The sequence below is a fragment of the Chiloscyllium plagiosum genome, chromosome 11 (genome assembly GCF_004010195.1).
Source record: "Chiloscyllium plagiosum isolate BGI_BamShark_2017 chromosome 11, ASM401019v2, whole genome shotgun sequence".
Taxonomy (NCBI): Eukaryota; Metazoa; Chordata; class Chondrichthyes; order Orectolobiformes; family Hemiscylliidae; genus Chiloscyllium; species Chiloscyllium plagiosum.
The window spans coordinates 3,838,400-3,865,189 of record NC_057720.1 but is presented as its reverse complement, the minus strand read 5'-3'; the positions used below and the strand labels follow the sequence as shown (position 1 = coordinate 3,865,189).

The 26,790-nt window shown below is 45.1% G+C and overlaps 1 protein-coding gene across 1 annotated transcript in view; it reads left to right on the top strand.

Annotated features, from left to right (window-relative positions):
• Nucleotides 1-4,797: 4,797 nt before the first annotated feature.
• Nucleotides 4,798-26,790, top strand: part of dnai3 (dynein axonemal intermediate chain 3) — a 120,355-nt gene continuing 98,362 nt past the window's right edge. Inside the window, exons 1-5 of the mRNA XM_043700114.1 lie at nucleotides 4,798-4,843; nucleotides 7,833-7,965; nucleotides 11,905-12,089; nucleotides 17,204-17,308; nucleotides 25,198-25,344. Coding sequence (XP_043556049.1) covers nucleotides 4,838-4,843; nucleotides 7,833-7,965; nucleotides 11,905-12,089; nucleotides 17,204-17,308; nucleotides 25,198-25,344 — 576 coding nt within the window. The 5' untranslated portion in view covers nucleotides 4,798-4,837. The remainder of the gene's footprint in view (nucleotides 4,844-7,832; nucleotides 7,966-11,904; nucleotides 12,090-17,203; nucleotides 17,309-25,197; nucleotides 25,345-26,790) is intronic.

Here is a 26,790-nt window from a genome sequence, read left to right as displayed (position 1 = left end):
CTGAGGAGCCCAGGAAGATGTCTACAAATATGGAATAGACCATTTAAGATTGATATGAGGAGACATTTCTTCACCCAGAGAATGGAGAGACAGTGGAATTCTCTGCTATAAAGAGTAGTTGAGGCCAAAGCAAATACTGTTTTCACAAAGGAGGTAGATGGAATTCTTGGTGTTAGAGAAACCAAAAAATGTGAAGAGAAAGCAGGAACAGGATGCAGACTTGGATAATCAGCCATAGTCATATTGAATGGCCTACTCCATTTTGCCTACTCTTTTTCTTTTCAATTGATAGTGTTGTTTTGGGTTCACTCTCCTGGCTTCATTCCACCATGAAGTAAGTGAGATCTATTGGAGCTAGATAATGGCTGATTCACAGGAGGACAGAAAATGGGCAGTTAACTTACAATGGTTTGATCAATACATTTTTATTATGTTCCCGTTTTTAGTGAGTACTCGCAGAGCTTTGAGACCATTGAGCACCAGGCATGGGCTAGACTGTATTATTTCCCAGACAAAAGAGTTTTAAATTTGATCCTCTGGTTTTGTTAATGAGTTTTTTTGAGTTATGTTTAATTTGGCTGATTTTGCCTAAAGTTTATTTTGTTTCCAACAGCCTGAACATACTGTATTCAGCATGAAAATAAAACTGAACTCCAGATGCTGGAAATCTGCAATGAAAACAAAGTGCAGGAGAGGTCTGGCAGCATGTGTAGACAGAAAATCACGGACAGAGTTAATTCTGTTTTTCTCTTTACAGATTTGCTGAGTTTCTCCAGCATTCTGCTTTTGCGACAAGTTCTATGCAGACTGGTGACATTTGCTGAGGATATTAAAAGTGACAAAAGTAAAATCTGAATGCAGCAAAAAATTAGGACCAAATGTGCAATTGAGCAGAAAATTGTAACCTTGTTGTAACTGATTAAAAGAGTGTGTTGTACTGAGGAATTCTTCGTGGGTCTGCTCCTGGGCCTGGCCAAACTGGCCATAAACAGGTCCAGGTAGTGGGCCGTGAAGGGGGTCGTTAGGGCCGACTGCCTGCCCCTTTTCCGCAGTTATGTCAGAGCCTGGGTGTCCCTGGAGAAGGAGCACGTGGTGTCCACTAACACACTTGAGCTGTTCAGGGAGAGGTGGGTGCCACAGGGAGTGGAGTGTTTGATTTCCCCCTCCAACTCTATTTTGATTTAATCCCTGCCCTCCCCTTCACTGTTTGATCTCACAGTGGACCCAAGACAGATCCTTGCTGTACTCCACTAGTAACCGAACTCCAGGATGAATGTTTCCCATCAACCATCACCCTCTGTCCTTTCAGCTAGCCAATTTCTGATCCAAACTGTTAAATTACCCTCAATCCCACACCTCTGTATTTTCTGCAATAGCCTACCATGGGGAATCTTACCAAATGCCTTACTGAGATCCATATACACCACATCAACCGCTTTACCCTCATCCACATGTTTGGTCACCTTCTCAAAGAACTCAATAAGGTTTGTGAGGCACGACCTACCCTTCACAAAACTGTGCTGACTATCCCTAATCAACTTATTCCTCTCTAGATGATTAGAAATCCTATCTCTTATAATCTTTTTCAACACTTTACCCACAACTGAAGAAAGTTTCACTGGTCTATAATCACCAGGGTTGCCTCTACTTGCCGGACAAGGGGGCAACATTTGCTATCCTTCAGTCCTCTGGCACTATTCCTGTAGACAATGACAACATAAAGATCAAGGCTAAAGCTATCAGCAATCTCTTCTCTGGTTTCCCAGAGAATCCTAGGATAAATCCCATTCGACCCAGAGGACTTATCTATTTTCACACTTTTCAGACTTGCTAACACCTCCTCCTTGTGAACCTCAATCCTGTCTAGTCTAGTAGCCTGTATCTCAGTAGTCTCCTCAACAACATTGTCTTTATCCAGTGTGAATACTTCCAAAATATACTCATTTAGTGCTTCCCCATCTCCTCTGACTCCATGCACAACTTTCCACTACTATCCTTGATTGGCCTTATCTTACTCTAGTCACTCTTTTATTGCTTAAATATTTATAGAAAGCCTTATCCTATCCACCAATAACTTCTCATGTCCCCTCCTGGCTCTTAGTTCTCTCTTTCGGTCTTCCCTGGCCAACTAGTAACTCTCAATTGCTCTGAGCCTTCACGTCTCATCCTAACATAAGCCTTCTTCTTCCTCTTGACAAGAGATTCAATTTCCTTAGTAAACCATGTCTCCCATGCTCGACCATTTCCTCATGTCTGACATACTTATCAAGGACACAGTAGCTGTTCCTTGAATAAGCTCCACATTTCAACTGTGCCCATCCCTTTCAGTTTCCTTCCCCATCTTATGCATCCTAAATCTTGCCTAATCGCATCATAATTCCCTTTCCCCCAGCAATAGCTCTTTAGGTCTTTCCTAGCTAGGTTGTAACTCTCAATCACCCTAACCGAGCCATCACATCTCATCCTTACACAAACCTTCTTCTTACATAAAAGCAAATTACTGCGGATGCTGGAATCTGAAACCAAAAGAGAAAATGCTGGAAAATCTCAGCAGGTCTGGCAGCATCTGTAAGGAGAGAAAAGAGCTGATGTTTCGAGTCTAACTGACCCTTTGTCAAACCTTCTTCTTCTTCTTGACAAGAGATTCAACTTCTTTCGTTAACCACGGCTCCCTCGCTCGACCACTTGCTTCCTGCCTGACAGGTACATGCTTATCAAGGACACGCAGTACCTGGTCCTTGAATAAGCTCCACATTTCAGTTGTGCCCATCCCCTGCAGTTTCCTTCCCCATCCTCTGCATCCTAAGTCTTGCCTAATTGCATTGTAATTTGCCTTTCCCCCAGCTATAACTCTTGCCCATCAGTATATACCTATCCCTTTCCATCGCTAAAGTAAACATAACTGAATTGTGGTCACTATCACCAAAGTAATCACCTACCTCCAAATCTAACACCTGGCTTGGTTCATTATTCAGTACCAAATCCAATGTGGCCTCGCCTCTTGTTGGTCTGTCTACATACAGTCGACACTGTGGCGCTGGAAAAGCACAGCAGGTCACGCAGCATCTGAGGAGCAGTAGAGTCAACGTTTTGGGCAAAAGCTCTTTATCAGGAATGAGGCTGCGAGCCAAGGGGATAGTAAGATAAATGGGAGGAGTGTGGGCGGTGTCGGGAAGGTAGGTGATAGTGCAATAGGTGGATGGAGATGGGGATAACACTGATAGATCAGAGGGGAGGTGGAGTGGATAGGTGGGAAGGAAGATAAACAGATACGACAGGTCATGAGGGCGGTGCCGAATTGGAAGGTTGGATCTGGGATAAGGTGGGGGCAGAGAAATGAGGAAATTGGTGAAATCCACATTGATGCCATGGGGGTGGAGGACCCTGAGACAGAAGATGAGGCCTTCTTCCTCTAGGCATTGGGCAGTCAGGGAGTGGCGCTGGAGGAGGCCCAGGACCTGCATGTCCTTGGTGGAATGGGAGGGGGAGTTGAAGTGTTCAGCCATGGGGCGGTGGAGTTGGTCGGTGGGGGTATCCTGGAGATGTTCTTTGAGGCACTCTGCGAGTAGGCGTCCTGTCTCCCCAATGTAAAGGAGACCGCATCGGGCAAAGGGATACAGTAAATGACATGTATGGAAGTGCAGGTGAAACTTTGATGGATATGGAAGGCTCCTTTGCGGCCTTGGACAGAGGTAAGTGGGGGGCAACTGTTTGTTCCAGCTCCAAATTTCCACTTTGGCTCCCTGAATTTCTGCTTTATATCCCCATCTCTCTTCCTACCTATGTCGTTGGAGAACTCACATTTTATGACCAGAAGATGTCAAAACTGCTTTAGAACCAATGAGTGCTGTAACATTGAAAACAAGGGGGTCAATTTGCACATGGTATGCTCCCACAAACAGCAATGGAATAATAACTAGAGGGGTGGCATTGTGGTTTAGTGGTTAGCACTGCTGGCCCAGTGCAAGGGACCTGGGTTCGATTCCTGCCTTGGGTAACCGTTTGTGTGGAGTTTGCATGTTCTCCGTGTGGGTTTCCTCCCACAATCCAAAGATGTGCAGATTAGGTGAATTGGTCATGCTGTATTCCTGATGAAGGACTTTTGCCTGAAACCTCGATTTTCTTGTCCTCAGATGCTGCCTGAACTTTTCCAGCACCACTATAATCTAGAATCATGCTAAATTACCCATAGCTTTCAGTGGTGTGTAGGTTAGGTGCATTAGTGAGGAGGAAATGTAGAGTAATAGGGGAACAGGTCTGGGTGGTTACTCTTCAGCGGTTCGGGTGCGGACAAGCTGGGCCGAAGGGCCTGTTTCCACACTGTGGGAATTCTAGTTCATTTTGGAGGGTGTTTCAGTGTTTGTTAGAGAACTAAAATTGGTCTTTGACTAATGCCAAATGATCTTTTATATCCACCTGAGAGCTCGAGGGCAGAACCTCAGGTTTCATTTGAAAGATGGCACCTCAGACAGTGCAGCAGCCCCTCAGTCCTGCCCTCTGACCAATGTGAGGGCTGCTCCCTCCATGATCCAACCCAGGAATGGCCAGGAATGGGTGCACCCGCACTGGGCATTGCAACCCTCCGAGAGTCCAGCTTCCAGCTCAATACCGCCGCCGAAAGCCCCGGCGTCTGCAGCACCGCGGAGAGAGGCTGCAGGGCGCCACCACAATGCAGCGGCTTCCAGCGGAGCGCGTGCTGCCGCCCGCCGGCTCCGCTATTGGTTGGAGGGTCTGTCAATCAGCGGTTTGTTCCGGTGGTTCCTAGCAACCGCCATGGAGACGAAAGACGCCGGAAGAGTCTGAGAGACAACAAAGGAGGAGCCGCCCGGAGCCAGGGATGAATGTAAGTGACCCCCCGCCCCAGGGAAATGTAGATTGGAGAAAATAAACACATCGTGTGTGGGGGGGGGGGAACAGGTTTGAGGGGATCAGAGTGGGGCTGGAAAAGCACAGCAGGTCGGGCAGCATCCGAGAGGCAGGAGAGTCGACGTTTCGAGTATTCCTGATGATGGGCTGAAATATCGACTCTGCTGCTCCTCGGATGCTGCCTGACCCGCTGTGCTTTTCCAGCACCACACTCTCGACTCTGACTCTCCAGCATCCGCACTCCTCACTTTCTCCAGGTTTAAGGGGATGTCTTATTTTAAGATTAAAAAAAAATAAAAAACCTATTCTGCTCAGGGGCCAGAGGCTTCTGTCTCCCTCCTGGTCCAAGATGCAACTGATTCCTCAACTTGATACCGGTTTTACAGCATCGCACAGACCAACTCGATGTGTTTGATGGTGTGGAGGCAGACTCAGTAAAAGACTGTTGTTTTCATAAAGGGAGAAAGCGCACAGTTTGAGGGAGAAGGGAACCAGAAAGAGATGCTCATTTGATGAACTGGTGCAGACACGACGGGCCGAGTGGCCTCCTTCCGTGCTGCAATACGGAAGATGGCACCTGTAATGGTGTGACATTCATTGGAGTGTGTGAATGGGCTGCAGTCTCAGCAACTTTGAGTGCACCTAAGACCTAAAGAACTGTGGCTGCAGTAGGTCAGAAACAAAAATAAAAATTGCTGGAAAAGCTCAGCAGGTCTGACAACATCTGCGGAGAGAAATCAGAGTTAACATTTCGGGTCCAGTGACCTTTCCTCTGAACGGAGGGTTATTTTACCTGAAGCTTTTATTTCTTAATTTCTCTCCACAGATGCTGCCACCCTGAGATGGGGGAGTCCAGAACTAGAGGGCATAGGTTTAGAGTGAGAGGGGAAAAGTTTAAAAGGGACCTAAGGGGCAACTTTTTCACGCAGAGGGTGGTACGTGTATGGAATGAGCTGCCAGAGGAAGTGGTGGAGGCTGGTACAATTACAATATTTAAAAGGCATCTGGATGGGTATATGAATAGGAAGGGTTTAGAGAGGTATGGGCCAAATGCTGGCAAATGGGATTAGATTAGTTTAAGATACCTGGTTGGCATTGAAGAGATGGACCAAGGGGTCTGTTTCCATGCTGTACATCTCTGTGACTCTATGACCTGTTGCTCTTTTCCAGAAATTTCTGCTGAGTGCATCTAAACTGATGATCTAACCCACAGCAGGATCCAGTTTAATTTTTTTTAATTCCTTGATTCTTTGACCAATTTGAGGCAAAATTGAAATCCCTCCATGGCGTCTCCCTCTCCCTATCTCTGTGATCTTCTCCAGCCCCACAACTGTTTGAGTTTTCTGTGCTCCTCAAATGCAGCATTTTTGACCTTCCTGATTTCAATCACTTTCTTGGTGGCAGCCATACTTTCAGTATCCAGGCCCTAGACACTGGAACCCATTCCTAGCACCTCTTATATGGCACATGACATAAGCTTTGCTTTACAAAATATCAATGAGGTGCCCTTAGGATGTTCACCGTTACAATGGAGCAAGGTTAACAAGGGGTACGTGGGAAAAGCAGGCAAGTGAAGTTGAGGATTGTTGGGAGAAAGTGAGGACTGCAGATACTGGAGATCAGAGTCAAAAAATGTGGCACTGGAAAAGCACAGCAGGTCAGGCAGCATCTGAGGAGCAAGAGAGTCAACATTTTGGGCATAAGCTCTTCATCAGGAATATCTGCCCCACATTGGGGATTATTGGATCAGCCATGATCTCACCGAATGGCAAAGCAGAGTCGATGGGGCAAGTGGCCTTCTTCTCCAATGTGTTACAGTCTAATATATTTGCTGTAGGACTTTTAATATATTGCCGCATCATGAGGCATTTTGAACAAAATTTAGGAGAAAAAAAATCAGGTATCAAACAGGGACCACAGAGGATTTGAGGAAATCCGCACAGACACAGGGAGAATGTGCAAACCCCACACAGACAGTTACCTGAAGCTGGAATCGAACCCAGGTTCCTGGTGCTGTGAAGCAGCAGTGCTAACTGCTGAGCCACCCCGGGTGGGAGTGAGGTGCTTTCTTGAATCTCTGCAGTCCATGCACTGTGGGGTGACCCACAATGCCCTGAGAGGGAATTCAGACCCAGCAACAGTGAAGGAACGGTGATATTTTCCAAGTCAGGATGAGGATTGGTTAAGAGGGAAATCTGGAGATAGTGGTATTCTCATGTACATTATTATTCTTGATGACTGTGTTTGTGGGTTTGGAAGGCGCTGTCTAAGGATCTTTGGTACATTTCTGCAGTCCATCTTGCAGATAGTAAACACTTCCAGCATGTGACCCTTCCAGCTCAGCAAGCAAACCTACAACCAGAACCTCAACCTGAGCTACAAATCTTCTCAAAACTCGCTAATATGCTGCTACTACTGAGCTCCATAAATTCACCAAAGTTCCTTGGGCAGCACCTTCCAAACCCACAAGCACAGTCATCTAAATGTAGCTCACCACCACCTGCTCAGATATTACCTGCTCAGTGATCCCCAGTTTGAGTGAATTTAGTCCTAAAGCCTCAGTCCTAAAGGCAAAACAGGAGCTGGCCCAATGCTTATAAACTTCAATTTCGGTCTGTTATAAATAGAAATGCCTTTCATTGTTACAATAGAGAAGTAGAATTCAAACTGAAGAGAAGAAGCAAATTGCTGGAGAAACTCAACAGCATCTGCGGAGAATAACCAGAGTCAACATTACATGTATTTCTTCAGAGCAGTTTGATTTTAAAGTCACAGTTGGATCTGACAGAATAGGGTTAAAGCTTCATTGGTTCAAAGTACATACTAATCAAATAGAAAAGTGTATACAGTTCATTGGTAATGCAGGTCATCTGTTGAGTAGTTTATCCAAAGCATTTTACTGAGATTATGAGCATTTTTTAAGTCTACAGTTTTGTTTCTGACTTGTAGCATGTTAATTTCTACAGCTTCCTAACAAGGAGAGTGACATGGCAGTATCTAGACCCGTCACACCTACTGACTTGAAACCAACAACTAAGTTGAAAGACAGAGTTCGGTCCAAAACACGCTTGAAGTCAGCAAAGAGAGTCAAATCTGGAAGTGAGTTTTTTTTTAACTCTTGAATGAGATGTAAACATCACTGGCAAGGCCAATATTTTTTGTCCATTCTTAATATCCCCTTAACTGAACAACCATTTCAGGGGACTGTGTGGAATGCACCACTTTTCTGTAGGTGTGGAGTCACATGTAGGTCAGGCCAGGTAAGGACAGCAGATTTCTTTCACTGTCAGCTATTTCTGAACCAAATGGGTATTAGCAACATCCCGGCAATATTACGGTCACAATCACCGATTTTCACTTGATATTCACTGATGCTATACGTGGAGGACTATAGAATAAGGACGTAGAAGTGAGGCTGCAATTACATAAAATCCTGGTTAGACCCGTCTGGAATACAGTGAACAGGGTACACGACAGGAAACTTGGAGAACTTTGAGTTTTGCGACAAAACCTTTAAGTTTTGCGACTCTGAGCAGAATGGGGCTAGAGTATCAGCGCAACCTCCTAAGTCTGTCGTGAAACAGCAAAACAAAGTCAGACTACAGATAGCAGATAAATCTGCTGATGACTGACTGACGGCCAAGTCGAATTCCTAGTTGCTTGCTCTTAGTAGAGTGTCAGTTATTCCCAGCCGAGGCCGGGAGGTCAGTATGTATATATGTGGGAGAAACAAAATCTCCATTCCGTAATAAAAACCAGAAGAGCTGTGGATGCTGTAAATCTCCAGTTCTCAAATTGACCTTATTTTTGCAATTTCACACAAAGGGGATTGAGCCAAATAATCACACCCAGATTTGAAATGTGAATTTCAGATAAAACAGCATTTTATATTGCTTCCTACCTATACCAATGAACTTAGAGAAAATGTTGAAACATAGAAAATAGGAGCAGGAGGAGGCCATTCAGCCCATCAAGCCTGCTCGGAGCTTTTGTCTGATCACAACAGATCTTTTATCTCAGTGCCATGCTTTTGTTCTCACACCATGACATGTTTAGCCTCTAGAAATCTGATTATTTCTTTCCTCAACCTTTTCTTCATCCACTTTCTGTCTATTGATTGTTTCCTTTCACTGTTTCAAGTTCCCCTTGCAATCTACTTTGGTTTTGGTTTTTCCAAAATGCTCTTATTCTCACATTTACAGCCAGATGGCAGTGTCCACCAGCAAGCCAAGTCTCTTATTAATTCAGGTTTTATGCAAATATGTGCCTTGTCTGGTATAAGCAAACGTCTTCCTGGAGATTATGTGGACATGGGCATCAGTTTGCATTCGTTGTCCAGCTCCAAATACCCTTCAGAAGGGGGTGAGGTCCACACCCTGTGGAAAAGACAAAACAAGACACCAAAGGCACTTAACATAACCTAAACTGTTCAACAGAGCGAGGAAAGACAAAAATTATGGAAAACATAGCAAACGATGTGCACGCAGCACACTCCTTTAAATCAGCTGTCAGTACACCAAAAGAAAAATTGATTATTGTGGCGTCAATTTGTGGATCATCAGAGAGTCATGGAGTCCTACAGCACAGAGGAAGGCCCGTTGGCCCAAACTGGTCCATGCCGACCAAAATGTCTATCCATGCTAACCCCATTTCCCTGCACTTGGTCCATATCCTTCTAAACTTTTCCTATCCACGTATTTGTCCAAATGCCTTTGAAATGTTGTTAATGTACCCGCTTCATTCACTTCTGCTGGCAGCTCATTCCATATGCGTACCACCCTCTGTGTAAAAAAGTTGCCCCTTGGGTTCACTTTTATTCTTTCCCCTCTAACCTTAAACTGATGCCCCTCGAGTCCTCGATTCCCCAACCCTGGGAAAAAGATTGAGTGCATCCACCCTATCCATGCCTCTCATGATCTTATACACTTCTATAAGATACCCCTCAGTCTCCGACACTCTAAAGAAAATGTCCTAGCTTGTCCAATCTCTCCCTATGACTCAGACCCTTTACTCCTGCCAACATCCTTGTAAATTTCTTCTGCACTCTTTCCAGTTCAATAACATCCTTCTTACAGCAAGGTGACCAAAACTGAAAACAATATTCCAAGTGCGGCTTCACCAACGTCCTGTACAACTGCAACATAACTTCCCAACTTCTATACTCAGTGCCCTGACTGATGAAGGCCAATGGGCCAAAAGCCTTCTTCACGGCCCTGTCTACCTGGGACTCCACTTCCAGAGAACCGTGCACCTGAACTCCAAGGTCCCTCTGTTCCACTACATTCCTTAAGGCCCTACCATTCACCATGAAACTCCTACCTCGATTTGACTTTTCAAAATGCAAGACCTCACACTTATCTATATTAAATTCCATTTACCATTTCTCAGCCCAATTCCCCAGCTGATCAAGGTCCTGCTGTAATTTCCTCACTGTCCACGATCCCTCCTATTTTAGTGTCATCAGCAAACTTACTTATCATGCCTTGTCCATTTTCATCCAAATCATTGATATCGATAACAAACAGTAATGGGCCCAGCACCATCCCCTAAGGCACTCCACTAGTCACAGGTCTCTAGTCCGACAAGCATCCTTCCACTATTATCCTCTGCTTCCGACCATCAGGCTAATTGTGGAACCATTTTGCCAGCTCTCCCTGGATTCCATGTGATCTAACATTCCAGAGCAGCCTACCATGTGGAACCTTATTAAAGGCCTTACTGAAATCCATAAAGGCTACATCTACCCCCTGCCATTGTCAACCTTTCTGGTCACTTTATCTGAGAATTCTTAACAAATTTATGATACACACACAAAGCCATGCTGACTGCTCCCAATCAAACCCTGTCTTTCCAAATGCATGCATATCTTATCTCTCAGAATTTTCTCAAGTAACTTACCAACCACAGATGTAAACTTACTAGTCTGTAGATCCCAGGTTTTTCTTTGCAGCCCTTCCTGAATAAGGGCACAACATTCGCTACCCTCCAGTCTTCCGGAACTCATTCGTGGCTAATGATGATGCAAACATATTCAGGCTCAAGGAAAGAAAGGAGGTGGTACTTCCTGTTCAACAGGTACTTCCCACATTGACCGTGATCATGGCAAAGTGCACAATAGGACTACATCTCTCTGCATAGTCCCCTCCTTCCTGCTGGATTTGAAAGCTACAGAATTGAATCCTCTTTCCAATCACATTTGATGCTATTTCATGACAATGCTATGGCTATAAGAGGTGCGTTTTGTCCTTTTTAACACTGGTCTACACTGAGCCAATAAAGTAAGCAGCTTATCAAGCCTTGGGTTTTTTTTTAAATTGGAACAATAGAAGCAGCCTGAATGGGTGGGATCAAACTCCCACAGAACCAGGAATTCTGGTTCTAGTGTTTCAGTCGCAGTTGCTGGGATCGTGAAGTTGGGTTTGGAAGCTGCAATACATCTCTCCAGACTACCCTCTCTCTCTCTCAGAGTTTTTTCTTAATGTTTTTCGTCCTGGACTGGAGAATCGCCTGTGTGACGATCTGTTTTACTGAATTTACCTTTGCCAAGGATTGTGTTTATGAGATGTTACTGCATTGAAACAATTATTGTTTAGTAATTAAATAATCTATTATTTTTTTTAGCTTTCCAATAGTGTTGTTATTCCAATTTCTCCTTTCTTTTGTTGAATTTTAACTATAGCCTATGAATAAAATGTATTTTACTTCAAGCCAGGTAGTTTGACCAATTGAAATGCATCCAAAAAGCAACACCTGGTACTTGTCTTTAAAATAAGAAAACATTATGGTCTAGGCTATCTTCTTCTTATAGCTTGAGGTGGTTTGGTCTAGTCCATAACCATTTAAAATGGATCATCTTGTGTGAATTGATCCAAAGCAACAGGGTTTTGCTTTGTAACCTGTTATAAAACAGAGTAACAAGTTGACCTGCTTTTCATAGTGTGACCCTGTGCTAATACGATTGCTTTGAAATCAAAATGTATTTCAAGTAGAAACCTATGACTTGACTCTAAAGTAAATGAGATTAAATCCTGTTTGCAGCCTTCAATGAGGATGTTATTCCTCTTGTTCTGACCTCGAGGACTCAAGAAATTTTTCAGTGTGTGATCGACCAGGATGTGACTGAGGATCATCCTTACAAGCTCATTAAAAAGGAAGATATTATTAATGACATGAAATCAAGGGGAGGCATCTCCGATTTCTACCCATTCAAACATCTGATCCTGGTTGGTATTATATTTAATTAAAGAATGATTAGGCCACAGGGAAGGTACATCTATAGTTCTTCAATGTCTCTCTCTCTCTCTCTCTCTCTCAGCATGACATTCAGGACCGAAGATGACTTCCTTCCATTCCAATTTGTTATGAGATGGATAATGGGATAGATCATAGTTTAAAAATAGGACAAAGATGAGGAAATTTTCTGTTAGTAGAATAGAATATCCCTTATTGTCATTTGTACTCCAGTAGGGGGGTACAGTACAATGGCTACCTTTAATGACACCAGCCTAGGTACAAATACCTTGGTACAAAGCTTTGATTCAAAAGAGTAACAAAAAGAAAAGTAGTAGCATTACTCATAGCATCTAAAAAAAAAAGTTTAGAAATAAGATAGTAATAACTGAGTTGAAGGATTAACATTACAGTCCGGTGAAGAATTTCAGATCAATATTGCGTACCTGCAACTCAGTGAGCAACCAGGATTACCAGCCTGCAACAGGCCCCAGTCCCCAGTCCAACAACAGTCCCACTCCACCCTACACCCACAGTCCTCTCTGCACCAGCACTCAGCTGCACCATGGTAAGTTGGACTGCTCCAGGACTCCCTTCCCCTCTCCCTGCTCTGGGAGTCCCTTCCCCTCGCTCTGTCCTGGGACTCGGGATTCCCCCTCTCCCTGCTCCAGGACTCCCTTCCCCTCTCCCTGCTCTGGGACTCGGGATTCCCCCTCTCCCTGCTCCCAGACTCCCTTCCCCTCTCCCTGCTCCGGGACTCCCATCCCCTCTCCCTGCTCTGGGACTCAGGATTCCCTCAAACTCTGCTCCAGGACTCGGAATTCCCCCTCTCCCTGCTCTGGAACTCGGGATTCCCTCAAACTCTACTCCAGGACTCAGGATTCCCCCTCTCCCCTGCTCTGGGACTCGGGATTCCCCCTCTCCCTGATCCAGGACTCAGGATTTCCTCTCTCCCTGCTCCGGGACTCGGGATTCCTCCTCACTCTGCTCCGGGACTCGGGATTCCTCCTCGCTCTGCTCTGGGACTCCAGATTCCCTCTTTCCCTGCTCTGGGATTCGGGCTCCCCCTCGCTCTGCTCCGGGACTTGGGATTCCCTCTCTCCCTGTTCCGGGATTCGGGATTCCTCCTCATTCTGCTCCGGGACTTGGGATTCCCCCTCTCCCAGCTCCGGGACTTGGGATTCTCTCTCTCCCAGCTCCGGGACTTGGGATTCCCTCTCTCCCTGCTCCGGGACTCGGGATTCCTCTTCACTCTGCTCCGGGACTCCGGTTTCCCCCTCACTCTGCTCCGGGACTCAGGATTCCCCCTCACTCTGCTCCGGGACTCAGGATTCCCCCTCTCCCTGCTCCGGGACTCGGGATTCCTCTTCACTCTGCTCCGGGACTCCGGTTTCCCCCTCACTCTGCTCCGGGACTCGGGATTCCCTATCTCCCTGCTCCGGGACTCGGGATTCCCCCTTACTCTGCTCCAGGATTGCTAAAGTGAGAGCAAAAAAAGAGAGGAAAGACAAGGAATAATCTCCGGGTGGAGGGTGCTACTCTGCCGCCATTTTGCCAGATGATACAGTTAAGAGTCTTTGGAATTCCTTTCCTTCAAAGGCAGTGGATACAGAATCTTTAAATCTTACTAAGACAGAGAGAGATAGAATCTTGAAAACCAAAGGCATGAAAGGTTATCGGGGAAATGCAGGAGTGTAGAGTTGAGTTTAAGATCAGATCAGCTCTGGTCTTATTGGACGGTGGAGCAGGTTTGAAGGGCTGTATGACCTATTCTTGTTTCTTGTTTGTGTGTTTGAACGTGTGATCTCCAGACTCTTCCACAGGTGAGGAGGGTAAGCTTGAAGGAGCAGGGAGATGGGATATCATTGGAGGCCTGAGCGTTCCTGGGGCCTCTCAACACCAGCTCTGTCCATTCCTGACAAAGTCCCTCGGTCTGCTCAGTACTTTCATGAACGAACCTTCATTTTGAACAGTCACAAGCCAGGGTCTCTAACAAGTTAGCGGGATTGTTTGACCTCTTTCACAGAGGCTTTGAGGATGTCCATAAGTCATCTCCACTGTTCTCCTGGGAGTCTGCCATCCAATATGACTGAGTTGAGCAGTTGCTTCAGGGAATCTGGTGTTGGGTAACAGCAGTCATGGGGGAGGCAATGGTTTCATGGTATTATCGCGGGACTGAAATATAGCTGATGTTCTGGGGATCAGAGTTCAAATCCAACCATGGCAGATGGTGGAATTTGAATTCAATAAAGAATCTAGAATTAAAGGTCTGCTGATGACAGTGAAACTATTGTCAATTGTTGGGAAAGTCCCTTGTTCCTTTATAGAGTCATAGTCATAGAAATTGGTCCAACCTGGCCATGCCGACCAGATATCCCAACCCAATCTGGTCCCACCTGTCAGCACCTGGCCCATAGCCCTCCAAATCCTTCCTATTCATATACCCATCCAAATGCCTCTTAAATGTTGCAATTGTACCAGCCTCCACCACTTCCTCTGGCAGCTCATTCCATACACGTACCACCCTCTGCATGAAAAAGTTGCCCCTTAGGTCTCTTTTATATCTTTCCCCTCTCACCCTAAACCTATGCCCTCTAGTTCTGGACTCCCCAATCCCAGGGAAAAGACTTTGCCGATTTACCCTATCCATGCCCCTCATAATTTTGTAAACCGCAATATGGTCACCCCTCAGCCTCACGCTTCAGGGAAAACAGCCCCAGCCTGCTCAGCCTCTCCCAATAGTTCAAACCCTGGCAACATCCTTGTAAATCTTTTCTGAACCCTTTCAAGTTTCACAACATCCTTCCGATAAGTAGACCACAATTGCATGCAATATTCCAACAGTGGCCTAACCAATGTCCTGTACAGCCACAACATGACCTCCCAACTCCTGTACTCAATACTCTGACCAATAAAGGAAAGCATACCAAACACCTTCTTCACTATCCTATCTACCTGTGACATCACATTCAAGGAGCTATGAACCTGCACTCCAAGGTCTCTTTGTTTAGCAACACTCCCTCGGACCTTAACATTAAGTGTATAAGTCCTGCTAAGATTTGCTTTCCCAAAATGCAGCACCTTGCATTTATCTGAATTAAACTCCATCTGCCACTTCTCAGCCCATTGGCCCATCTGGTCCAGATCCTGTTGTAATCTGAGGTAATCCTCTTCACTGTACACTACACCTCCAATTTTGATGTCATCTGCAAACTTACTAACTATCCTCTTATGCTCGCATCCAAATCATTTATGTAAATGACAAAAAGTAGAGGACCGAACACTGATCCTTGTGGCACTCCACTGGTCACAGACCTCCAGTCTGAAAAACAACCCTCCACCACCACCCTCTATCTTCTACCTTTGAGCCAGTTCTGTATCCAAATGGCTAGTTCTCCCTGTATACGATGAGATCTAACCTTGCTAACCAGTCTCCCATGGGGAACCCTTGTCAAACGCCTTACTGAAGTCCATATAGATCGCATCTACTGCTCTGCCATCATCAATCCTCTTTGTTACTTCTTCAAAAAACTCAATCAAGTTTGTGAGACATGCTTTCCCATGATCAAAGCCATGTAGACTATCCCTAATCAGTCCTTGCCTTTCCAAATACATGTACATCCTGTCCCTCAGGATTCCCTCCAACAACTTGCCCACCACTGAGGTCAGGCTCACCGGTCTATCATTCCCTGGTTTGTCTTTATCACCTTTCTTAAACAGTGGTACCACGTTTGCCAACCTCCAGTCTTCCGGCACCTCACCTGTGACTATCGATGATACAAATATCTCAGCAAGAGGCCCAGCAATCACTTCTCTAGCTTCCCGCAGAGTTCTCGGGTTCACCTGATCAGGTCCTGGGGATTTATCTACCTTTAACCATTTCAAGACATCCAACATTTCCTCCTCTGTAATCTGGACATTAGGGGAAGACATTTGTCATCCTTACCTGGTCAGGTCTACATGTGACTCCAGACATATGGCAAAATGGATGACTCTTAACTGCCCTCTGGGCAATTAGGGAGGGAGAATAAATGCTGACCTAGCCAGCAACACCCACACCTGGATACTGGGACAGGAAGCTGCCACTGGACCACCTTTCCTGGGACAGGAAACTGCTGTTGGACCACCTTTCCTGAATTGAAGGAAGTTGGGAAGGTACCATTGATGGTACCTTTCCAGGACTTGGAGGTGTCTGTTGGACATTGCGTCATATTCCAAAGTCCATAAAGTGAAGTTGCCATCATCCTTGAGGACCACAAGGTTGCACTCCCATTAGAGAGACAGAGATGATGGGTGGTGATTTTACCTGAGGGTCACCATGCTGCAGGCACAGGGATCACTCTTCACCACGATCTTACTCTCAAACTTGAGATTCTGGAATTGTTATTTATTCCATGATGTGGGCATCACTGGCTGGGCCCAGCATTTATTACCCATCCCTAATTGCCCCTTGAGAAGATCGTGATGAGCTTCGTCCTTGAACCTCATGATGAAGGACATGTCATGTGACATGGTGTTGCTGTCTCTGGGTCTGTACTTGATGGAGTTTAGAAGGATGAAACTTACAGAATACTGAGAGACCTGGATAGAGTGGATATGGAGGAGATGTTTCCATTAGTAAAAGAGACTCAGATCCGAGGGCATGGCCTCAGAGTGAAAGGACGACCCTTTAGAACGGAAATGGGGAAAAATGTCTTCAACCAGAGGGTGGGGAATCTATGGAACTCATTGCCACAGCAGGCTGTAGAGCCAAGGCTCTTAATAAGGGAATCAAGGATTACCGGGAGATGGTCGGAGAATTGGCTTTGAGAGAGAGTGTCCCAGTGTTTACTGGTGAGGGGGAGTAAGGAGACTGAGGCTGGATTGGCAGTGTGGTTAGGTGTAAGGGAGTAAGTACGGATGCTGAGTATGTGGGGGTTTGGGGTCAGTGTGAGTGATCTGAAAAGCAAGTTACTCAATCAACCAGGAAATGGAACTTGTCCTCAAAGGGTTTAAGTCTGTCTGATATCGATGCAACAACTCTCCTGGCTTCACATGGTTTTCTGGAACTCTTCCTGACCGCCCCACCCACCCCAACTAAAGCTGCTTTGACTCTGTTTCAACGCAGGAGCATGCAACAGAAGAGTTTTTAATTGCCTTGGACAAAGATTTCAAGTATGGCCAAAGTTTCTATATGGTTATGAATGAAATGATGAAGGAAGCGGTTTTACAGGTAAGCGATTCTCTTTAACACAGAGCCTGGGGCAGGGGATTCCATTCCATTTCCGGTCTGTTCCATCTCTCCATGTGATCATTGCTCATCTGGGTCCACCACCTGGTGTCCTTTCTGTTAGACATGTCTCTGAAATCTATCAATCTCGGATCACAAAACATTAATCGAGCTGATTTCTGTGGGATAGTTCCATATTTCTGCAATGCTTTTTGCAAAGAAGTTTAACCTAATTTCTCAACTGAATGGTCTGTGTGTTAAGGTTATGTCCCACTGCCCTGGACTCCCCCCAGTTTCTCTCAGTATTTTTTTTTATTCACTCATGGGCGGTGGGGCTGGGCCATCCCTAGTTGCTTCTGAGAAGGCATTCAGAGTCAAAAGTGTGGCACTGTAAAAACACAGCTGGTCAGGCAGCATCCAAGGAGCAGGGGAGTCGAAATTCAGGGAATGTTCTGATGAAGGGCTTATGCTCAAAACGTCGACTCTCCTGCTCCTCGGATGCTGCCTGACCTGCTATGCTTTTCCAGTGCCACACTTTTGACTCTGATCTGCAGCATCTGCAGTCCTCACTTTCTCCTTTTTGGTGAGCTGCCTTTTTGAACTGCCGCAGTCCACTGCAGGGAACGGGTTAACTCTGGAGTGAAATTTGGCTATTGGTGCCATAACTGGTATAAGGGTGAACGGGGGGTGGGAATGGTGCATTGGCTCAAAATGTGGTTGGTATTTGTCACAGAGCAAAGGAAGAGCAAATTGAACTATTTATGGTCCTTAATTTCTGCTCATAATGGAGGTGATGTTTGATTTGTTATCATTACTATTCGATTTTTTCTTTATTCATTTTCACTTTAAGATCGGCCAAACTTTTACATAGTTACCAAACCCTGATTGTGAACCTCAATTTAAAACTGACCCACAGCAAATTCTTTTGGGTTGAAAAAAAAAATAGAGTTTTTCGATGTATTCAATATCCAGAGGTGGGGTGGGGAGGGGGGGGGGGGGGGTGTGGAGGGGTGGGGTGAGTTGGGGTGGGGTTGGGTGGGGAAGGGGAGGTGGGCTTGAGGGATTGTGAAACACACAAACATACAAAACTGTCTATAACTCTCCAGATGTAGTTGGACAATTGTTTGAATAGAAATAATGTGCAAGGATTCGGGGAGGGGGAGAAATGGAAGATTAACATTTGGGAATGATATTTAGCTGAACAGCCAGTGCAGACATGATGGTCTCCATCCCCACTGTAAAATATCTGTGATCCTGTCTGGCATTCAGGCTCTGTACTAACTCTTCCTTACTCCTTTATTTCATTTTCTTTGCAGTAAATGAGATAATATTAAACCTTCTAATCATTTGCTCTCCCTATACAATACCTTTGTGATTCATTGATCAGGGCTTCCACATCCCTCTGCTCTACAGAGTTCTGCAATCTCTCCCCATTTAAATTGAATTTTATTCAAGATTGTTCTTCGGTTAAATATTCCTTGGCTTGTTCCTGTTCTAGGTGTAAATTCAGACTGTGTGTTTCACATATATCTGCCTCACATGGGCAGTACGGTGGCTCAGTGGTTAGCACTGCTGCCTCACAGCACCAGGGTCCCAGGTTTGATTCCACCCTTGGGTGACTGTCTGTGTGGAGTTTGCACATTCTCCCCGTGTCTGCGTGGGTTTTCTCCAGGTGCTCCGGTTTCCTCCCACAGTCCAAAGATGTGCAGATTAGAGTGGATTGGCCAGGCTAAATTGCCCATAGTATTCAGGGGGATGGATTCGTCATTAAAATGTCAGGTGGTGGTGTTGGTTTGGTTGGAGTGCTCTTTGGAGGGTTGGTGAAGATTTGATGGGCAGTTGGGCTGCTATCTGCACCGTAGGGATTCTAAATACCTGCTTACATCCCTTTAGTATGATTTCCAAGAACAAATTAATGAGCTAACTCATTGCACTGATAGTTCTAAAATGATTGCATCCCATTGATTCAAGGTTTTTAAAAGTATTAATGAAGTAGTGATGAGTAAGTGAATGTCTCAAGACTTTGGAATGTATCCGTTAATATATAAACTAGCATCCACATTCCGTGAATAATGGGGAAGGCAAATGGGACTGTTGGCCTTTATTTCAAAGAGAATGGACTGTAGGACCGTGGGGCTTTTTACTCAAACTGCACAAGGTACTAATCAGACCACAGCTGGAATACTGTGAACACTTTTGGTCCCGCATCTAAGGAAAGATGTACTGACATTGGAGGCAGTCCAGAGAAGGTTCACTCATTGATCCCAGGTATGTAGACACTATCTAATGAGGAGAGATTGATCTTTTGCACCTGTAATAATTAAAACATAAAAACATAAAACCTAGGAACAGGAAGAGGCCATTCAGCCCCTCAAGTTTGCTCTGCCATTTAATACCATCGTGCCTGATCTCATGTCAGCCTCAACTCCACTTTCCTGCCCATTCCCTGGCACCTTCCCCTGCCACTGCAAGTGGTGTAAAACCTGCACCCACACCTCCCCCTACAACTCCATCCAAGACCCCAAAGCATCCTTCCAAATCCAGCAGAGATTTTCCTGCACATCCAAGCAACAAATCTACTGTGTCCATTGCTCCCGAAGTGGTCTCCTCTACATTGGGGACACAGGACGCAAACTTGCAGAATGTTTCAGGGAACATCTCTGGGACACACAAGCCCAACAACCCCAACGCCCTGTGGCTGAACACTTCAACTCCTCCTCCCACTCCACCAGGGACATGCAAGTCTTGGGCCTCCTCCACCGCCAAATCCAAGCCACCTGATGTCTGGAGGAAGAATGCCTCATCTTCTGCCTTGGGACCCTCCAACCACATGGCATCATCGTCAACTTCACCAGTTTCCTCATCTCCCCTCTCCGCACCTCATTCCAGATCCAACCCTCCAACTCGGCACCGCCCTCTTGAACTGTCGCACCCTGTCCATCATCCTTCCCACCTATCCGCTCTACCCTCCCCTCCGACCTATCATCTACTTGTCGCTTTCCCAGCTACCTTGCCCCGAGCCCCACCGCAACACCTCTATTTATCTCTCAGTTCCATTATACCCCATACATTCCTGATGAAGGGCTAATGCCTGAAACATCGACTTTCCTACTCCTCGGATGCTGCCTGACCTGCTGTGCTTTTCCAGCACCACACTCTTTGACCCTGATCTCCAGCATTCCTCACTTTCTCTCACTCTCCGTAACCCTTCAACCCATTACTAATTAAAAACATATTTCCTCAAATTTACTCAATGTCCCAGCATCCGTCACCCTCTGAGGTAGTGAACTTCATAGATCCATAGCCCTTTGAGAGATAAATGAAAGCTGATCGTATTAAAACAAACAAAATTCTGAGGGGACTTGACGGGGTGATGCATAGACATATAGAGATAGAAAAGTACAGCACAGAACAGGACCTTCGGACCACGAAGTTGTGCGGAGGATTATTCCTAGTCTAAAATAAAATGACCTAACCTATGCACCCCTCGATTCACTGCTGTCCATGTGCATGTCCAACAGCTGCTTAAATGACTCTGCTTCCACCACCACCACTGGCAACGCAGTCCATGCATTCACAACTCTCTGCATAAAGAACCTACTTCTGACATCTCCTCTATACCTTCCTCCTAACACTTTACAACTGTGACCCCTCATGGCAGTCAATCCTGTCCTGGGGAAAAGTCTCTGGCTATCCACTCTATCCATATCCATGCCTCTCATTGCCTTGTACACCTCGATCAGGTCACCTCTCTTCCTCCTTCTCTCCAGAGAGAAAAGTTCGAGCTTATTCAACCTTTCTTCATAAGAAGGGCCCTCCAGTCCAGGCAGCATCCTGGTAAACCTTCTTTGTACCCTCTCCAAAGCCTCTGTATCTTTCCTATAATAGGGCCACCAGAACTGGACACAATATTCCAAGTGTGGTCTCACTAGGATTTTGTAGAGCTGCAGCAAAACCTCGCGGCTCTTAAATTTGATCCCCCTGTTAATGAAAGCCAAACCACCATATGCTTTCTGAACAACCCTATCTACTAGAGTGGCAACTTTGAGGGAATCTATGCACTTGAACACCAAGATTCCTCTGTTCCTCCACACTGCCAAGAATCCTGTCTTTAATCCTATATTCAGCACTCACGTTTGACCTTCCAAAGTGCATCACTTCGCATTTATCCAGGTTGAACCATCTGCTATTTCTCAGCCCAGCTCTGCATCCTGTCGATGTCGCACTGCAGTCCTCGATACTATCAACGACACCTCCAACCTCAGTGTCATCTGCAAATTTACTAACCCAACCCTCAACCTCCTCATCCAAGTCATTTATTAAGAGCAGAGGCCCAAGAATATAGCCCTGCAGGATCGCACTCATCACTGACCTCCAGGTAGAATACTTTCCATCTACAACCACTCTCTGCCTTCTGTCAGCCAACCAATTCTGAATCCAAACAGCCAAATCTCCCTGTATCCCATACCTCCTGACTTTATGAATGAGCTTACCATGGGGAACCTTATCAAATGCCTTGCTGAAGTCCATATACACCACATCTACTGCCTGATCTTCATCAGCCTGTCTCATCACCTCCTCAAAGAACTCAATAAGATTTGTGAAGCATAGCCTGCCCCTCACAAAGCCATGCTGACTGCCTTTAATCATGCTATACTTTTCCAAATATTCATAAATCCTATCCCTTAGAATTCTTTCCAAAACTTTGCTGACCACAGACGTAAGACTGACTGGTCTGTAATTGCCAGGAATTCCTTATTACCCTTCTTGAAAAGAGGAACAACATTCACCTCCCTCCAATCCTCCGGTACAACTTCCATGGAGAATGAGGAAACAAATATGTTCGCCACTGGCTTAACAACTTCCTTTTCCCTTCTCAGAGCAGCCTGGGATAAATCTGGTCTGGCCCTGGGGCCTTATCAATCTTAATATTTGCCAAAATTTCTAGCATATCAACTTCATCAATCTTGATCTGGTCAAGCCTGTATCCCAGCTCCTCAAAGTTCTCATTCACAACAAAGTCCCTTTCCTCAGTGAAAACCAAAGCAAGAAACTCATTTAGGGCTTCCCGTATCTGCTCAGACTCCACGGACAAGTTCCCTCCGCTATCCCTGACCGGCCCTACCTTCTCTCTGATCATTCTCTTATGCCTCATGTATGAGTAAAATGCCTTTGGTTTCTCCCTAATCTGTCTTGCCAAGCCTTTTTCATGCCCCCTTCTGGCTTTCCTCAGTCCATTTCTGAGCTCCTTTCTAGCAAGCCTGTAATCCTCTAAAGCTCTGCTAGATCCTTGCTTCCTCCACCTTCCTTTTGACACGAAGCTCCTCTGTTCTCGTCATCCAAGGCTCCTTATTCTTACCCCTTCTTACCTGTCTCAGAGGAACAAATCTTTACATCACTCACAACTGCTCCTTAAATAGTCTCCACATGTCTGTTGTGCCCTTTATGTGGAACAATTGCTCCCAATCTGTACTTCCCAACTCCTGTCTGATAGCGTCATAATTTTCTTTGTCCCAATTAAATATCTTCCCATGGTAACTGCTCCTTCCCCTCTCCATGGCTATGGTAAATGTGAAGCAGATATGGTCACTGTCATCAAAGTGTTCTCCCATTGTGAGATCTGACACCTGTCCTGGCTCATTGCCAAGCACCAAATGCAAAATGGCCTCTCCCCTCATTGGCCTGTAATACTGAGTAAGGAAACCCTCCTGAACAAACCTGACAAAAACGGCTCCATCCAAACCATCTGCACTGAGGAGGTTCCAGTTGATAATGGGAAATCTGCATTTTTCCAAAATTTGCCGGCCTATGAGTTCTTCAATCTCCCTACTGCCATTGGGAGGTCTGTAGAAAACCCCCAGTGAGGTGGCTGTTCCCTTGCTGTTCCTAACGTCCACCCATACTGATTCGGTAGTCAAACCTTCCTCGACAACCTTCATATCTGCAGCTGTGACACACTCTCTGATTAGCAATGCTACACCTCCCCCCCCCCCCCCCCCCCCCACCCCGTTCTTTTTAAACATTCTAAACCCTGGAACATTTAGCAACCATTCCTGCCTCTGTGAAACCCATGTCTCCGTTATGGCCACAATATCATAGCCCCATTTATTGATCCATGCTCTAAGTTCATCACTTTTATTTCTGACACTCCTTGTGTTAAAGCAGACGCACTTCAACCGATCCCTTTGTTTCATGCCATAAAAGACTTCCCTGATAGATTCACTACATCCTGTTGCTGCCCTATCTATAACTACCCCCCTCTCAGATGTGTAGCTCTGGTTCCCATCCCCCGGCCAAACTAGTTTAAACCCTCCCAGAAGATCGTTTCCCCCGGTGAGAGAGTCTTGGATCAGAGGGCATCAGAACTAGACTCAGGGCACACACAATTAAGACAGGGTGAGGTTGAATTTCTTCTCTCAGAGGGGAGTAAATGTGTGGAATCTTTTACAGCAGAGAGCTGTCAAGGCTAGGTCATTCAGTATATTCAATGCTGAGAGAGATATTTTTAACCAGGAAGGGAATTGAGAGTTATGGGGAAAAGGTGGGAAAGTGGAGTTGAGGATTATCGGACATTAAACTTAAAAGGCTAGGCGGGAGTGTTGAAGGCTGAGGGGTGACTTTATAGAGATTTATAAAATCATGAGGGACAATGGATAGTGTGAATAATTAAGGTTTTTTTTTCCCCAGGGTGGGGGAGTCCAAAACTAGAGGACATAGGTTCAAGGTTAGAGAGGCAAGATTTAAAAGGAATGCAAGGAGCATATTATTCACCCAGAGGGTGGTGCATGTATGGAGTGAGCTGCCAGATGAAGTGGTAGAAACTGGTACAATTACAATGTTTTAACAGTATCTGGATGGATATTTGAATAGGAAGAGTTCAGAGGGATATGGGTCAAGTGCTGGCAAATGGGCCGAGATTAATTTAGGATATCTTGTTGGCATGGACGAACCAGACTTAAGGGTCTGTTTCCATGCTGTACATCGCAATGACTCTATCAGCCATGATCTTGCGGTCATGGTTTGGAGGTGCCAGTGTTGGATTGGGGTGTACAAAGTTAAAAATCACGCAATACCACGTTATAGTCCATCAGGTTTATTTGGAAACACTAGCTTTCGGAGCGCTGCCCCTTCATCAGGTGGTTGTGGAGAATAAGATTATAAGACCCAGAACTCATAGCAAAAGTTACAGTGTGATGTAACTGAAATTATATATTGAAAAAGACCTGGATTGTTTGTTAAGTCTCTCATCTTTTAGAATGACTATGTTGGTTTCAGTTCTTTCATATGCAAATCGCAGAACATTTAAAAGTTACATTCTCAAGTGCATGAATCCATGTAAGATTCTGTAAATCCATTTTTTAGATTAGAATCAGTCTGACCATTGTGCCACAGACAGTCTCACCCAGGGCAGCTCAATCCTTAAATGCATTATCTGGGCCGATATGACACCAATCGTTAAAGTTCACTTGAGAATGTAACTTTTAAAAAGTTCTGCGATTTACGTATGAAAAAACGGAAACTATGATCTTGTGGAACAGCGGAGCAGATACGGTGGCCTGAAAAGCCTACTTCTTCTATGTTTTATGGTCTTATTTGATCACAAATTTGTATCATCGTTTCTAATTCTATTTCTCCGAGGCCTGTTTTAATATTCTGGCGTTGCTTTCTCTTCATTTGAATACCCATGTCTCAGTTTTGTCATTTTAACTTTGACCATCTATCCTCAGCAAGCTCTTGTGAGAGAAAGTTCCGGACTTCCCAGTAATCCTGGGGTTTTGTCATGTCTGCTGCTGTTGCTTAACTCCCTTGCGGTGGTCTCCTAAAAGATGAAAGGTTATGAAAAGGTCACTGAAATCGCCTATTTTTTTAAAATTACTTTTTCTTCCTTGCAGTCATTAGAACAAAAAATGGAGATAAAGCCAAAGGAAGAGGAAGAGGAAGAGGAACTATTTATCAAAGAGTTGCAGTTTAAAGCCTGGATTGATTTGGGCAGTGGTGTTGAAATTGAGCAAGAAAAGGTTGAAGAATCACCAACTAAGGTTAAATATATCTTTCTTTTATTGGGCATCTTAACTGGGGTGAGCAGACTCGAAACAGATGGGTGTTTAACACAAGATGTGTGAGTGACACACTTTGATGGGAAGAATGAAGAGAAACAGTACAAGTCAAACATTACAGTTTTAACGAGGTGCAAAGATATCGAGTCAAAACTTGTGGCGCCGGAAAAGCATAGCAGGTCTGGCAGTATCCAAGGAGCAGGAGAGTCAACGTTTTGGGCATAAGCCCTTCATCAGGAATGTCAAAGATATAGAGACTCATATCAGAAAGGGGATTTTGGGAAGAAGGAGGTCTGTGAAAAGAAGTTTCAGTTGGCTGGACAGGTTAACAAAGTTAGAGAAAGGCGGAATTCCCTCCCTGAGGGTATTGTTGATCTGCTCACAGCATGTGAACTGCAGCAGTTCAAGGAGGAAGCTCACCACCACCTTCGCAAGGGCAAATAGAGACGAGCAATAAAGCTGTTCTGCCAGCAATGCCCAAGTCCCACAAGTAAATGAAAAAATGTCCCTGCCCATAACCAAGCTGTTCCAGTACAACTGCAGCACAGACATCTACCTGAAAACATGCAATGATGCCCAGTACATCCAAACCACAAAATTCTGTGTTATTCAGCCATTAGAGTTTGCACTGCTGTGTGGGGCAGCATTTATTGATATCAGTGAGCAGGTTATTGCTGAGAAGGTGCTGCTAGATAGCTCTGTTGATGACACCTTCCATCAAAATCGTTCCGAATCTAGTATCACCAATTACCATCAGCCTAACTTGACTCTACATTCAATCATAGCCCTGCTCCAAACATGGGTAAAGGTCAAAGTGATTGGGTGTGGCTTCAAGGAGTGAAATCACTTGGAATCATGGTGGGGTAAGGGTCCCTGGTTAGAGTAATACCAAGATTAAAGGAAGATGATTGTTGTTTTTGGAGGAAAAATCTCTCACTCCTGGGGTATTCCTGCAAGATTTCCTCAACTTAGTGTCCTAGACCCAACCCTCCATCAAGAGGTCAGAAGTGGGATTGGTTGCAGATTGTGTTGTGTAAGTATTTTAAGACCCTGGAGCAAACTTGTGATGATGTCACACACAACTCTACATCCCTGAGCATAAATAGCACAGCATGGGCAGAGTCAGAACAGATTACCTTGGGTTTCATCACATGACAGCATATTAAACGACACAAGATTATTCTACACTCAAGAGTACGCTTTAGTCTTAATGTATAATAAATAGTGTTATTCTAAGCTTGAAGGAAGTTTTTGTCAACACCTTCTCATCAATCAGTCTATCTTCAACACAAACACATAGCAAGGTATCAAGCCATAAGCAGTCCATGTCCATGTGATGGAAGATCTGGACAATGTATAGGCATGGACTGATAAGGGATAAAACACTTGTGCCACACAAAACCAGTTAATTACCATCTCCAACAAGAA